The following is a 15,252-nucleotide window of genomic DNA, read 5'->3' on the forward strand; positions in this document are numbered from 1 at the left end:
TCTCAACCTAATTTTACACCTCAAGGAAATAGAAAATGAAGAGCAAACTAAGCCCAAAGTTAGTAGAAGGAAGGAAATAACAACGGGCAGATAAATTAAACTGAGACCAGAAAAACAAAAGAGAAAAAAACAAGACCTGGATTCTTGAAAATATAGACAAAATTGACAAACCTATAGTTAGACTAGAGAAGGTGTGAATAAAATCAGAAATGAAAGAAGAGACATTACAACTGATACCACAGAAGTATGAAGATTCATAAGAGACTGCGATGAAAAAGTATATACTAAAAAATTGGATAACCTGGAATAAATGAATACATGTCTGGAAATGTACAACCCACCAAGACTAAATCATGATAAAATAAGAAATCTGAACAGACCAATAACAAGTAAGGAGATTGTCTCAGTAATCAACAATCTCTCAACAAAGAAAAGTCCAGTATCAAATGGTTTAAGTGGTGAATTCCACCAAAGGTTTAACAAAGAATTAATGCCAGTTCTTCTTAAACTCTTCCAAAAATTGAAGAGAACATTTTCAGATCATAAGACCAGCATTACCCTGATAGTAAAGCCAAATAAGTACACTATAAGAAAAGAAAATTACAGTATCCCTGATGAATATAGATGCATAAATTCTCAACAAAATATTAGCAAACCAAATTGAACAGCACATTAACAAGATCTTACACCAGGATCAATTCTTATGTATCCCTGGAATGTAAAGATGGTTCAATATAAGCAAATCTATGATACACCATATTAGTTGAATGAAAGAAAAAAATCATATGATTCTTTCAATAGAAGCAGAAGGCGCTTGAGAAAATATGACATCTGTTTATGATACAAACCTCTTAACAAATTCGGTATATAAGGAATGTACCTCTACACAATAAAGGCCATATCTGACAAGCCCACAACTTATATCGTATTCAACAGTGAAAGTTGAAAGCTTTTCCTCTAAGGTCAGAAACAATACAAGTGTGCCCAGTCTTACCACTCTTATTTAACATAGTACTGCAAGTTGTAGCCAGAGCATTCAGGCTAGGAAGAAGAAATTAAAGGCATCGAAACTGTAATAAAAAAATAACATTGTCTTTGTTTGCAAATGATATGATCTTTTATATGGAAAAGCCCTATAGACTTCACCAAAAAATGTTGGAACTAATAACAAATTGGAGAAAGCTGCAGGATAGAAGATTAAGATATAGAAATAATTTGCTTGTGTATACACTAATAATGTACTACCTGAATAATAAGAAAAACCACACCATTCACAATAGCATCAAAACATGAAATATTTATGAATAAATTTAACCAAGGAGGTGAAAGATTTGTCAACTGAACACTACAAGACTTTGATAAAGGAAGTTGAAGAAGACACAAATATAGGCATACCTCATTTTATTGTACTTTGCTTAATTGCACTTTGCAGATACTGGTTTTTTTTTTTTTAATGCAAATTGAAGGTTCATGGCTCAGAGTTGAGCCAGTCTTGGCACCATTTTTTTCAACATGCTTAGATGATGGTTAGCATTTTTTAACACTAAAGTAATTTTAAATTAAAAATCTGCCCTTTTTTAGACATAATACTATTACACACTTAATAGACTACAATATAGTGTAAATATACCTTTTATTTGTACTGGGAAACCAAAAATTCATGTGACTGGCTTTATTGTGATATTCACTTTATTGTGGTGAATATCTTTCCATTTATAGGCATACTTCAGAGATATGCGGGTGGAATTGAACCTGCATATCTCTGAAGTATGCCTGTAAATGGAAAGATATCCTGTGTTCATGGGTTGGAAGAATTAATATTGTTAACATTTGCATACCACCCAAAGCCATATGTAGATACATTGCAATCCCTATCAAAATTTCACTTGCATTTTTTTACAGAAATAGAACAAATCTTAAAATTTGTATGAGACCACAAGGACCATGAAAATAGACACATAGACCCACAGGATAGAATAGCCCAGAAACAACCACCCACATATATGGTCAATTGATATTTGTCAAGGGAGCCAAGAATTTGGAATGGAAAAAGGATCATCTCTTCAATAAGTAATATTGAGAAAAGTGGATATTCACATGCTATTAAGTATTTTAATGATACTGGACCCCTGTCTTTTCACCACTCACAAAAATTAACTTGAAATGTAGTATGACTTATACATAAGATCTGAAACTATAAAACTCTTAGAAGAAAACATAGGGAAAAAGCTCCTTGACATTGGTCTCGACAATGCTTTTTTTGATATAGCATCAAAAGCATGAGCGTCAAAAGCAAAAATAATTAAGTGAGATTATATCAAACTAGAAAGCTTCTGTACAACTGTAAAAGAAATAATGAACAGAATGAAAAAGTAACCTATAGAATGGGAGAAAATACTTGCGAATCATTGATAAGGGGTTAATAACCAAGATAAATAAAGCACTCATACAATTCAATAGCAAAGAAACAATCTGATTAAAAAGTGGGCAGAGCATCTGAATGACATTTTTCCAAAGAAGGCAACAAATGGCCAACAGACACATGAAAAAATGCTCAACATCACCAATCATTGGAGAAGTACAAATCAAAATCACAATGAGATATCACCCCATTCCTATTACATAAGTTATCATAAAAAGGACAAGACATAACAAGTGTTCCTGAGGATGTGGAGATAATGAAACCCTTGTGGACTGTTGGTGAGAATGTAAATTGGTACAGCCACTGTGGAAAATAGTATGATGTTTCCTCAAAAAATTAAAAATAGATCTACCATATGATCCAGCAATTCCACTTCTGGATATATATCCAAAGGAAATGAAAACATGATCTCAAGTAAATATCTGTGGTCCCATGTACATTGCAGCATTATTCTAGTAGCCAAGATATGGAATCAATCTAAGTATCTATCAATGGATGAATGAATAAAGAGAATGTTGTATATGTGTACAGTGGAATATTATTCATTCATGAGAAAGAAGGAAATCTTGCCATTCGAGACAACATGGATGGACCTTGAGGACATTATGCTAAGTAAAATAAGTCAGACAGAGAAAGACAAATACTGTATGATCTTACTTGTATGTGGAATCTAAAAAGCTGAACTCATAAAAACGAAGTAGAATTGTGGTTGCCAGGGCCTGGGGTGGGATGGGGTGGTGGAAATAGCATAACAAGTGTTCATGAAGATGTTGGTCAAAGGGTACAATCTTCTGGTTATAAGATGAATAAGTTCTGGGGATCTAATATTTAGCACAGTGATTATAGTTAATAATATTATATACTTGAAAATATTAAGAGTAGATTTTAAATGTTCTCACTACAAAAAAGAAATGATAATTATGTGGAATGGTGGGAGTGTTACCTAAGCCTACTGTGGTAATCATTTCACAGAATATAAATTTGTCAAATCGCCATGTCGTATATCTTAAACTTATACAATGTTAGACGTCAATTGTATCTCAGTAAAGCTGGAAAAAAATAAATAACACTCCCAGCCTCAGTGTGTTCCTCCTTCACTTTCTCCAAGGGACACAAAGTGACTGATGCAGCTGATAAGTTTGGGAGAAGACACTGGGCATGGGTGGCTCAGTCCCTTCTGTCTTCTCTTTTCAGATCTACCTGCCTGCAGAGAGGGTGTATTCTGGTCTGCTCTCTCAACCATGCAGTAAATTTAGCAGGGCAGGCTCTGCTTCTGTGGGGGGAGGCCTGTGGTTGTCCAGAGCAGCCTGTGACTAGGCAGGTAAGTTTGATTTTGGGGTGCAGTATTAGGAAGCTCATTTCGTTGTTTACTTAAGTCATGTTAACTGTTTTATTGATAATATAGATAATTTATCTCCAATTGTCAGCCTCCCCATCTTTTGTCACCTGGTTCTGAATTTGCTCAGATAGTAGTGGCATGAGTGGTTAATATCCTAATATTATGGTATAAATATTAAGCAATATTTAGTTTGAGAAGGTGAAGAAGGGACCTTTGGATTTGTGTTAGAAAGCAGAATTCTTCTCTATCATAAATAATGTTAATTGATGATGTCTATAATAGATAAGTCAAGAAATAGGATACAATTTAAAACAGGAAGGTAATTACCAGAAGAGTGGTTGCCTGTAGACTGCTAAACTTGCTGACTAGATAGACATGGGTCATAGAGTTATTTCATCATAAGCACTTTTAGCGCTATTTTATTTTTAACCATGTGCATGTATTATTTTGTTTTAAAAGATGAAATGAAAAAAATATAAGTCAACTGGTCTGTTCTTTAGAAATGATTTTGAAGTATTCTGTCAGCTTGACTGAGACTAGTACAGCATTGACATTCAGAGACTTGTTGACATTCACAGGCTGAGTAATCTACAGTGGGAAGAATTCATGACAGTGGCGATACTGGAATGCATGTTTACTTCAAAATTTATGTATTGCCAAAATTATGAGATTTTTCTCTGAAACTCTTGCTATCACACAAAAACAGTGCTGATTGCCTGGTTTGAAAATAACCAACAAAATATGGCTTTTCGTTTTCCTGAAATGTGTTGTAAGATATTTATTGACTATCTGACTATGAACATGACTCTTTGCTTTGGAAATTAGGCATGCTTCAGGTTTGGTGCTAGGTTTAGTATCTTTGGTCGTTTCTAGGAATGAAACATCCATGTTTAATGAGCTGACTTTGTTTATTTTTTGATAAATGTTCTGAGTGCATTTGAAGATAGTGTATTCTCACTTAAAATGTACAGTGTTTGGTAATTGTATATTCAGATCTTTTACATTCTTACGTTATCTGCAGTTTATCTTTTTAGTAGCACCGAACATGTATCTACATTTAATCTCACCTATTTTTGTTGAGTACTTCTCTGGGTTAGATTTCTAGTAGATTTTTTTAAATGAAGGGATATATACATTTAAAATCTGTTAGACACTGCCAATTTACTTTTCAATGAGGTGGTAACAATTTACATTCCACTAATTGTATATGAGGGTGTCTTATTTTCTCCCACACTCTCGCCGTTATATGTTATCAATCTCTTTAATTTTTGACATCCTGATTAAGTCTCACAAAGCCTCATTATTATTATTATTATTATTGCATTTCTCTTCTTGTACATCTTTTTATATCTCTATTAGTGCTGTGTATTTTTTCTGTTAAGTCCATATTCATATCTTACCACTTTTTGTTGGATAGTCACTTTATTATTGATTTTGAGAGCTCGTTGTATTTAAAGAATATTAACTCAGTTATGTCATAAATGTTTTTTAGTTTGTCATTTGTCTTTGCCATAAAGAAACGTTAAAGTATCTTTCAGTTTTGTCTGTTTTGTTTTCATGTCATGCTTAGGAAAGCTTTTTGTATACCAATATAATATAAATATGTTTTCATTTTGTATTTTTATCATTTGGTTGGGCTTTTGCTTTTATTGGCACAGCTTAATTTATTGACATTTAGTTCTGTTTCTGTGATCTTAGTTAGCTGTTTTTAAATGTTTTAAAATGTTTCCTACTTTATTTTCTTCTCTTGCTGGATTGCACAAATTGTATGTTTGTGGTATGTGCGTGTATGTGTGCATGTGTGTATGTGTGAGTTCAGTTTGGCAGTTATATATCTTTTTCCTTCTATTATACTACTTTTTTTTTATAGCAAGAAAAACACATTTTTATATTTCCTCCACCAGCGTTAAGAATAAAAATAGTTTCTACTGATTTTCCCATGTAAGATGTATCACAATTACTTTCAAACCCTCATACACTTTCTTTTCATTGGAAAAATATTGACTCCAGGTTAGTACTAACATATATAGATATAAGTCCTTTTAACTTTGCATTTTATTATGTTTTCTTACTATGCCAACATCATTTACACACAAGAAAGATGGCAAATGCTTAGTATGTGTACTTATACTGATACACTGATGGAACCAAACAGCAAACATTTTGTACAGGTGTAAAATAGGATCGGTTGGATTCTTTCCTTTATGGCCTCTACTAAAGGCTGGACTCTGGCACTTTGAGCATGCTGACAATTTAGTACTACTTCAGACCTATATTCTTTATATATTTACTCAACATTTATTTAGGGGGGAAGCTAAACATCAAGTGAGAAAAAAGTGTAAAAGGAGAATTCTTCAGTTTCTTTTCTTATTGTCCCAGGTAGTTCATCTTTGGTTTCAAACTTATATCCTGAAATCAGTAAATGAGAAATTCTGTAGTTATCTTCATCTGCCCTCCTTCATGTGTGGGTATTGGTGGTGGTGGGGAGGTAGGTGGGTGATGTTAGAGAAAATCTTACTTTACCACTCCAAGCAGCTTATCAGTGTTTTTTCCAGTTTGGTTCTACCCATCCCACAGAGTAAAACACTGCCAGTCAAAACACACTTTTCCACTGAGAATTTGGAATTTTTCTGCTCCCTAAAGTAAATCGGTCGGAAAGTAACACATTTTATCTTATTTCTGTGATCTTATTTAATGTTTGAAGTGTTCACTATAAATCCGTTATTAAGAGAAACGTCTTCTTTTAGCTGAATAGGGCAGCTACTGGTACCTATTTTCTCAAAAAACTTTATGAATGTATAAAAAAAGTATTTTGAAATTTTTACCTAGGAGAAATGAGTGGGTAGAGGACAGATGAGGAGTGACTTATTACTTGGAATCTTCTGTACTTTAAAAAAATTTTATCATGTGAATATCTTTTTAATTTAAAAACTAATTAAAATTATTAGAGGAAACATAATGTAGAGATCCTCTGACTATAATTCTTTTGAAACCTATGTACTTTTTAGAACAGTAAATCTATCGATGTTTCATTGTTCTCTGATTGCTCTTTATATTATTGGAGCATTTAAACATTCTGATTTTGTGTAGCTGGTTTGAAATAGCACTCTAATCTTTAAAAAAGGTTAGTCTTTTTTTTTCTAACATCACAAAAGAGCAGTTTTTAAAAAAATAAAATTGTCCATTTTCCAGAAAACTGAAAAGTTTCTAGTAAGTTTTTAGCTGATTTCCTTTAGGTCTTTAGTTTAATATTTTTCTCTGGTTATGACACTTTTTATAACTTTTTCAATATTTAGGACTAATTTCTGTTTTATATCTTATTGCATGAACTAAAATTTCTAGAACTATATAAGATAATAATGATTTATTTTCAATAGTGCTTTTAATAGAAATGCCTGTATTGTTTCATAATTAATTAGGATACTGAAAGATAGGTTTTGTCTTATTGACAAAATATTCTTCTTTTATTTTTGAAAGAATTTTAAAAATTAAAATGAGTTTCAAATTTTATCAAATGCTATTTTGATATCTGTTTTAATAATGATAATTTATGTGAGGCATTATAGTAATGGATTTCCTCTCGTTGAGCCTTTCTTATATAGTAGTAGGATCATTTCCATCTGGCTACTTCTGATTTGAAAAAAATCCGTTTGTGAATATTTTACCTAGGATTTTCCCGTCTATATTTATATGGAAGGATAGATTATAGTTTAACATTGTTTTTGACCTTTCTGTCATCTTTGTCCTTTTTGATAAATTAGTTCAATGTCAATTAATTTCACTTATTTTTCTACATTTGCAAATATATAATATGGGAATTAATTATTCCTTAAAAGTTTTAAAGAGTTTACTAAATGAAATAATCTATGCCCAGGTCTTTTTTTCTGGCTAGTTTACTAATGTGTCCAATTTTATTTTTACTCATTACTTCATTTTTTTTTTTTTTCCCCAGATCTGTAGAAACTTCCAATGTGTAAATGCCTCTATTCTGAATTATGACTGTGATATTCAGAAAAAGTGTTATGGACATGGGGTAGGTAATATCCTCTTTTGGATTGTTCATGGAAGTAGTGCCGAATAATGAGGATTCCTAGTGAGGGTTAAGTGAGACTTCTCAAGATTTTAAAATTTTTAAACATTGGGGAATTTAGATACTGATAAATTTTTTATTCTTAAGAGTGTCTATGGATTTGCATGAATTTTTTTCTCTTGGTTTCCAGTTCATGATTTAGAGCAACATGCACAATTAACAAAAGTGGTATTTTGATTATTTCGAAGGTGTGTAATAGCAATAAGAATTGTCACTGCGAAAATGGCTGGGCTCCCCCAAATTGTGAGACTAAAGGATATGGAGGAAGTGTGGACAGTGGACCTACCTACAATGGCAAGTAATATAGAAAAAAATTAGTGTGATCTCCCAGTTGCCTGTGTCAGAAATTGGGCATCCTTATACCTTTCCCACACTTCTCACAGTTATACATTAAACTATATTGGTTCAGCCACCTAAATTTTTCACAAGTGTTTCTATTTTTTTTGTTACTATTAATTACTTTCAGTTTCTTTCCTGGACTACCGTAACAGCCTCTTAACTAGGCTCCCTCTTTCCCATCTTGCTTCCTATAATTCACATTCCATACTACATTACAGAGTTTTAATGTTTTCCTTCAAGAATTCAGTTTTGATTATGTTATTGTCCTGCTTTAAATTCAGTGCTTCTGCATTGCTATTAGAATGAAGTCCAGAAATCTTTAACATGGCTTAAATGCCCTGGATTATTTGCCCCTAGCTTAGCTTTTCCAACCTTATTTCACTATGCTTAAGACATTGTAACTGTTTTTATTTCCTTTAATAGGCTACTCTCTTTTACCTCTGAGTTTTCATACCGTATTATATTCACATTGTTGGAACTTGGTTAATTGCTGCTCAGATTTCAGTTTATACCTTATTTCCTCTAAAAAGTTTTCCATGACTATCTAAATCTGAATTAATATGCCCTTTCTATTCTCCTATTACTATAAGAACTATCATATATTGGAGTAATTACTCGTTTACTACTTATTTTTATTCCTTGATAGACTATAAATGAGCTCCTTGTTCACCAGTATCTTCCTACTGAGAAGCTATGCTTTCTTTCTTTTGGGTAAATACTGGGTGGAATGTCTGGCTTATAGAGTAGGTTTATGTTTAGTATTTTAAGAAACTACCAATCTGTTTCCCAAAGTGGCTTTAGCATTTTACATTTTCTCCATCTGTATATTAGGGTTCCAATTTCTCCATATTCAGTGACGTAAGATAAATAGATACAATTTGTACAATTTGTAACAGCTTTTGAATTAACAAATAAAATATATTTTAAAACATTAAAAAAAATAAGTTTTCCACATATTGTGCAACAGTTGGTATGATCAATCTTTTTTAAATTTTAGCCATTCTAGTAAGTGTGTAGTGGTATTTCATCGTGGTTTTAATTTGTATATCTCTAATTAAAATGATGTTGAGCATCTTTTCGTGTGCTTATTTGCCATCTACATATCTTCTTTAGTGATGTGTCTATTCAAATTGTTTGCCCAGTTTTTAGTTAGGATGTTTGCTTTCCTGAGTTTTGAGAGTTCTTTATTCTGGATACAAGTCCTTTATGAAATATATACTTTATAAATATTTTTTCCTGGTCTGCTTACTTTGGATTTAATGTGTTCTTCTTTTTCTAGTTTCTTAAGATAGAAGATCAGGTCATTGATTCGAGACATTTTTTTCTTTTTTAATATAAGGACTGAAGTGCTATCGATTTTCCTTTAAGAACTACTTTTTTTTGCACCCCACAAATTTTAATATGTTGTGCTTTCATTTCCATTCAGCTCAAAGTTACTTCTAATACACCTCTTATTTCTTCAAGTTATGAATTATTTAGAAGTGTGTTACTTTGTTTTATAGTATCTGGGGGATTTTCCAGATATTTTAGTGTTATTGATATCATTTATTCTACTGTATTCATAGAGAACATACTTTGTATGACTTGAGTCCTTTTATATTTTTTGAAGCTTGTTTTATGGCTCAGAAGATGGTTTAGCTTAGTAATAAGTTATCTATACACTTGAAAATAATTTGTATTCTGCTACAGTTGGGTGGAATGTTTTATAAATAATTAGTTCATATTAGTTGACAGATGTTTAAGTCTTTTATATCCTTACTAATTTCTGTATACTTGTTCTATTATTGAGAGAAATATTGACATTCCTTTCTATAACTGCTAATTTGCCTATTTTTCCTTGTACTTCTGTTAGTTTTTGCTTTATGCATTGTGAAACTCTGTTATTAGATACAAAACCATTTAGGATTCTTCTGTCCTCTTGATAAATCGAGCCCTGTATCATTATGAAATAGCTCTCTATTTATACCTGGTAATATTCTCTGCTCTGCAATTAGATATTAAAATAGTTACTTCAGATTTCTTTTGCTTAGTCAGCATGAGAACTCTGTTTTCATCCTTCTACTTTTAATCTCTTCGTGTCTTTATATGTAAAGCAGGTTTCTTGTGGGCAGCATATAGTTGGGTCTTGCTTTTTTACATAGTCTGCTAATCTTTGCCTTTTAATTGAGTTGTTTTGACTGTACTGAATTTGATTATTGGTATATTTGGGTTTAAATCCACCATATTGATATTTTTCTATCACAGTTTCCCTTTATGTGATATTATACCACTTCAGTATGCTTCCATTTCTCTTTCCCTGCCTTTTGTGCTATTGTTGACATACTTCTACGTGTGTTATGAACTCTACAATTCATTATTATTTTTCCTTTAAACAGTTGATTATCTTTTAAAGAGATTTAAATAATAAAGAAGTCTTATATTTACCCACATAGTTAGCAGTTCTGGTGCTCTTAATTTATTTTTGTATAAAGTCAGATTTCCATTTGGTATCATTCAATATCTGCTGCTTTTAACATTCCTTATAATGCAGGTCTACCAGTGACAAATACCTTTAGCTTTTGGCTATGTGAAAAATCCTTTATTTTGCCTTAAATAATAACTGGGTAAAGAAATCTAGGGTGAAGATTTTTTCCCCCCTTTCACTTTTTCAAAGAGTTTTCTATATTGTCATTTGACTTTCATTGTTTTTCCTGAGAAATCTGCAATCATCTTTTTTTTTTGGTCTTCCATTTGTAATGTGTTTTTATACCTCTGGTTGTTTGTAAGATTTCTCTTCATCTCTGATTTTTAGCATTTGATTACATGTGCCTTAGCATGCTTGAGATTTGTTGAACTTTTTCAGTTTGTGTTTTTATAGTTTAATTCGAATTTGGAAAACTTTTGGCAATTATTTCTTCAAAAATCTTTTGTCTTTTTCTTCTTCAGGATTCCAATTACATGTATATTTGATAATTTGGAGTTCTTTCACATCTCACTGATTTGCGTTGATGTGTTTGTGTTTGTGTGTGTGTGTGTGTGTGTGTGTGTGTGTGTGTGTGTGTTCAATTTTAAATAGTTTCTATTGTTGTTCTTCAAGTGTACTGTGTTTCTGTGGTATCTGAACTGCTATTAATTCCACCCGGTATATTTTTTATTTCTGTGAGTTCTATTTGTTTCTTTTCTTGTATCTTTTATGTCTCTACATAGCATGTTCAGTCTTTGCTGTAGCTTCTTGAACATGTAGAATACAGCCATAATAACTTCTGATATCCTTGTCTATTAATTCTATCATCTGTTTCTTCTAAGTCAGTTTGATTGATTTTTCTCATCATTTTGGATCATAGTGTCCTGCTTCTTTGCATTGCCTTGTAATTTTTTACTGGATGCCACAAATCGTGAATTTTGCCTTCTTGTATAGTAGATAAGTTTTGGATTTATGTTGATGAACTTTGTTCTAGTGTATTTGTGTTACTCGTACGTAATTTGATCCTTTTGGGTCTTGCTTTTAAGCTCTATTTGGGAGGACCTGAGCAACATTTAGCCTAGGGCTAACACTGCCCCATGACTGAGGCAAAAAACCCCTTCTGTTTTTTTCTACTTAATGCCATATTAATTGTGGAGTTTTCCACTGGAAATGGTAGGAACAGGTACTCTTCCTAGTCCTGTGTGAGTTGTGGGGTTTTTTTCTGCTAATCCTTTCAGGTGATTCTTTCTTTGGCTTCAGGTGGTTTCCTTACATGCATGCATTGATCAGTACTCAGCTGAATATTTGAGAGGAACCCTCTGCAGAGTTTTCAGGTTCTGGCTGTGCAGCTCTCTCCTTTCTGGTTCTTTGCCAAATGATCCCTAGCTGCCTCAGCTTCCTTGGACAGCCAGCTCCATCTTCTCAACTCAAGGAAACCACTGAGCTTTGCTTGGATTTTTTTCACTCTTTACTTTCACTAGGCAGCAAACTAGGACAAATGTAAAGCTCACCTTGTTTTCTGTCTCAGGGTTCACTGTTTTTCATTGCCTGATGTCCAGTGTCTTGAAAACTGTTGCTTCATATATTTTGCCTGGTTTTCTGGTTGTTATAGCTAACAGGATAAATCTGGCCTCTGTTACTCCATTTTGGTTAGAACTATGGATTTTAATGGCTGTTTATCATTCCATTGAGTGAATGTTTCATAACTTAGCTGTTTCCTAATTCTTTGACAGGTTGATTCTAACATCGTAATGTACATCTTAATATTTATGCATTTTTTTGAGTGGAGGATAAATTGCCAGAAATGAAATTACTAGGTTCAAGGGTATAATCCTTTTAATGGTTCTTGATAAAAATTCCAAATAAATTGTGTAATGCTATTGACAGCATGAAGGTACCAATTTCAGCATAACCTTGCTAGTGTTGGCTGCTTTAATAAAAATTTTGTCTACTTGTTAGTAGGTATACAATAATATATCAAGGTTGCTTTAATTTTTAATATTTTTAATTGGGCTGAATGTTGTTTCATGTAGTGTTGTACAACTTTTAACAGAAAGTTTTGGCACTTTTACAAACTTAAAATTATGATGAAAATGTTTATAGTTTACCACTCCTGTTCATATTTATTGTAGACCATAGAACAGATAAAATTAATGTTAATTAGTGAATTTTTAAAACTTATGAGACTTAAAATCTAGAAGCCATAAAAAATAAGATTGATAAATTCAACTAAGAATACTAAACCTAAGAATAATAAACTTATGCATGGAGAAAAGCTGTTACTGTAAGACAAATGACAAAAATGGAGAGATTATTTCCAAATAATACACAGACAAAGCTAATATCCCTAATATATAAGGAGCTTTTAGAAATTGAGAAGGAAAAAACCAATAGTTTCTAGAAAAATCATCAAAGGACTCAGCAGAAAATGTTTCTTTAAATATAAAAGGTTGCTCAACTTACAGTATAAAAAAAATGTAAATTAAAAATTCTGTAACATAAGTTTTACCTACCAGGATGGCTAAAATGTACAAGTTTTACACTGTGGATGAGGCTGTGAGGAATTCTTGTATATTGCTGGCTGGCATGTTAAGTTGTAACCACCATCTTTTGGACAATTTGACAGTGCCTTGAAAAAATGATTGAATGTATTTACCCTCTGATATTGGATTTCTACTCTTGAGAAATTATTATCTAGCTATACCTGTACCCATTGTTATTATTTATTATGATTATGACATCATAAGGTTATTCATTATTTCATTATAGCATTTTTAAATAACAAAAGATAGAAAAATGAAAGTATCAGTTGGATACTGGTTCAGTAAACTGTAGAACATCCTTGCAATGTAGTTTTGTACAGTTGTTGAGAAAATGAGACAGTTATCTATATATGGTTTGGGTAGATATATAGATAAGTGAAAAAAATGATGTGCTGAATAGTGTATATGGTATGCTACCTTCTTTGTAAGAAAGGGTTGACACTAAACATATGTTCTTGCTTACATTTGCATGAAGAAATACTGGAAGATAATATAAGAAATTAATAAAAGTGGTTATTTTGGGGAAGGCAGAAATGAAGTGGGCGGGGGTGAAGTATGAGCAAGATTTTTCAGTATATTCAATTTATATCATTTTGACATTCGAACGTGAAAATTAATATAAAATACTTATAATCATCAACTGTGTTATAATTAATGTGAGTTAACTTCTAATTTAATTATCATTAATATAAAATTCTCCTCTCTAGAAAAGAATACTGCATTGAGGGATGGACTTCTGGTATTCTTCTTCTTAATTATTCCCCTTATTGTATTTGCTGCTTTTGTCTTCATCAAGAGAAATCAGCTGCGAAAAAGCTGCTTCAGAAAGAAGAGATCACAAACCTATGAGTACTTAGATTTTTTCTTTTGAATTCATATGAAATAATTAAAAGTTATTAATGATGATAGTCGTATTATAGAGACTGGTTTAAAAGTAGAGTACTAAGTTATCTCTCTGTTGTTTTGACATGATTAGCAGGGGCAAAATGATAGTGGTGACTCAGTCACCTCTTAAAATGGTAAAGGGGAAAGTGTTACGGTGACTAACTTGTGTACTACTAAAAATGGCCCTTTGGGTTCATTTTGCTTGACATTGATTTCTGACAGTGGAATAAGTAGGATTCTGGGCTACAATTTCAGATTTGGGCTTCTTAATTAGAGATTAAAATATTTGGATAAAGATTAAAAATGTAAATGTTGAAAATTTTTCTTCTGTGTCCATTTCAAGGGTCAGTTCTCATAGAGGAAGAGCTTTTCGAATCTCAGTTTTAAAAACAGATTTTGTGAATTATAAGCTTTTAAGACATAAGTTTTGATTGAAGAAAGGGTTGTCATAATTCAGACACCTGACATTTCTAGTCCATGTGTTGGGCTCTTGTACAATTATCTGTCTCTCAACTATCTCTTCTAATATGTCAGCATTAAAATATAACACAGATTAGCATAGACCTTAATCAGATCTGAGTTCCAGTTTGTCATTTGCTAGAATTATGAACTGCAATAATAAATAAAACTCTCTGAGCCCTGGTTTATTTCTTCTGAAATGGGAATAATAATATTGCCTATCTCTTAAAGTTGATGTGAGGATTAAATGAGGAAATATTAACAAATAAAACCCACAGCACATTGCTGGCACAGTTTAATTATTTGATAACTAGTTTTTATTATGATAATGATTTCAAAATATACATATCTCCCCTTGATTGCCCACCTTTACTTCATTGACCTACTTTTCTCACTTACTACATAATATTTTTCTAGAGTATGCTAATGTTAGCTTTACTTGTTAACATATTCTAAAACAGATTTATCTGCCTATCCTTTCTTTCTCTTACTTTCTTAAATACTTCAGACTGGCCAAACCATGTAATTGCCCAATCTGCATCTCCTAAATTTTAGTTCCGTAATTAGAGCTATCTCCAGTCATTTCTACCTAGCTGACTTGGTGCACCTCAGTATGTCTAAAACTTAGCTGATATCTTTCCAGCCAGCTTATTTGCTCCTCCTGGACTTCTTAATAATTAGAGTGACTACTTCAAAGTGACTACTTTGTATATGCAACTTAAGAATATGCTT

The 15,252-nt window shown here is 32.1% G+C and overlaps 1 protein-coding gene across 3 annotated transcripts in view; it reads left to right on the forward strand.

The window, feature by feature from the left end:
• The window catches only part of ADAM9 (ADAM metallopeptidase domain 9), a 102,284-nt gene that overhangs the window by 75,254 nt on the left and 11,778 nt on the right, over nt 1-15,252 (forward strand). For 2 of the 3 annotated variants that reach the window (XM_039853515.1, XM_039853517.1), the window contains exons 17-19: nt 7,714-7,794; nt 8,040-8,145; nt 13,884-14,025. In XM_039853515.1, coding sequence (XP_039709449.1) covers nt 7,714-7,794; nt 8,040-8,145; nt 13,884-14,025 — 329 coding nt within the window. The remainder of the gene's footprint in view (nt 1-7,713; nt 7,795-8,039; nt 8,146-13,883; nt 14,026-15,252) is intronic. The other variant, XM_039853516.1, reaches the window with a different exon arrangement.

The sequence above is a fragment of the Pteropus medius genome, unplaced genomic scaffold, assembly GCF_902729225.1.
Source record: "Pteropus medius unplaced genomic scaffold, Ma_sr-lr_union100, whole genome shotgun sequence".
In the NCBI taxonomy this organism is placed as follows: domain Eukaryota; kingdom Metazoa; phylum Chordata; class Mammalia; order Chiroptera; family Pteropodidae; genus Pteropus; species Pteropus medius.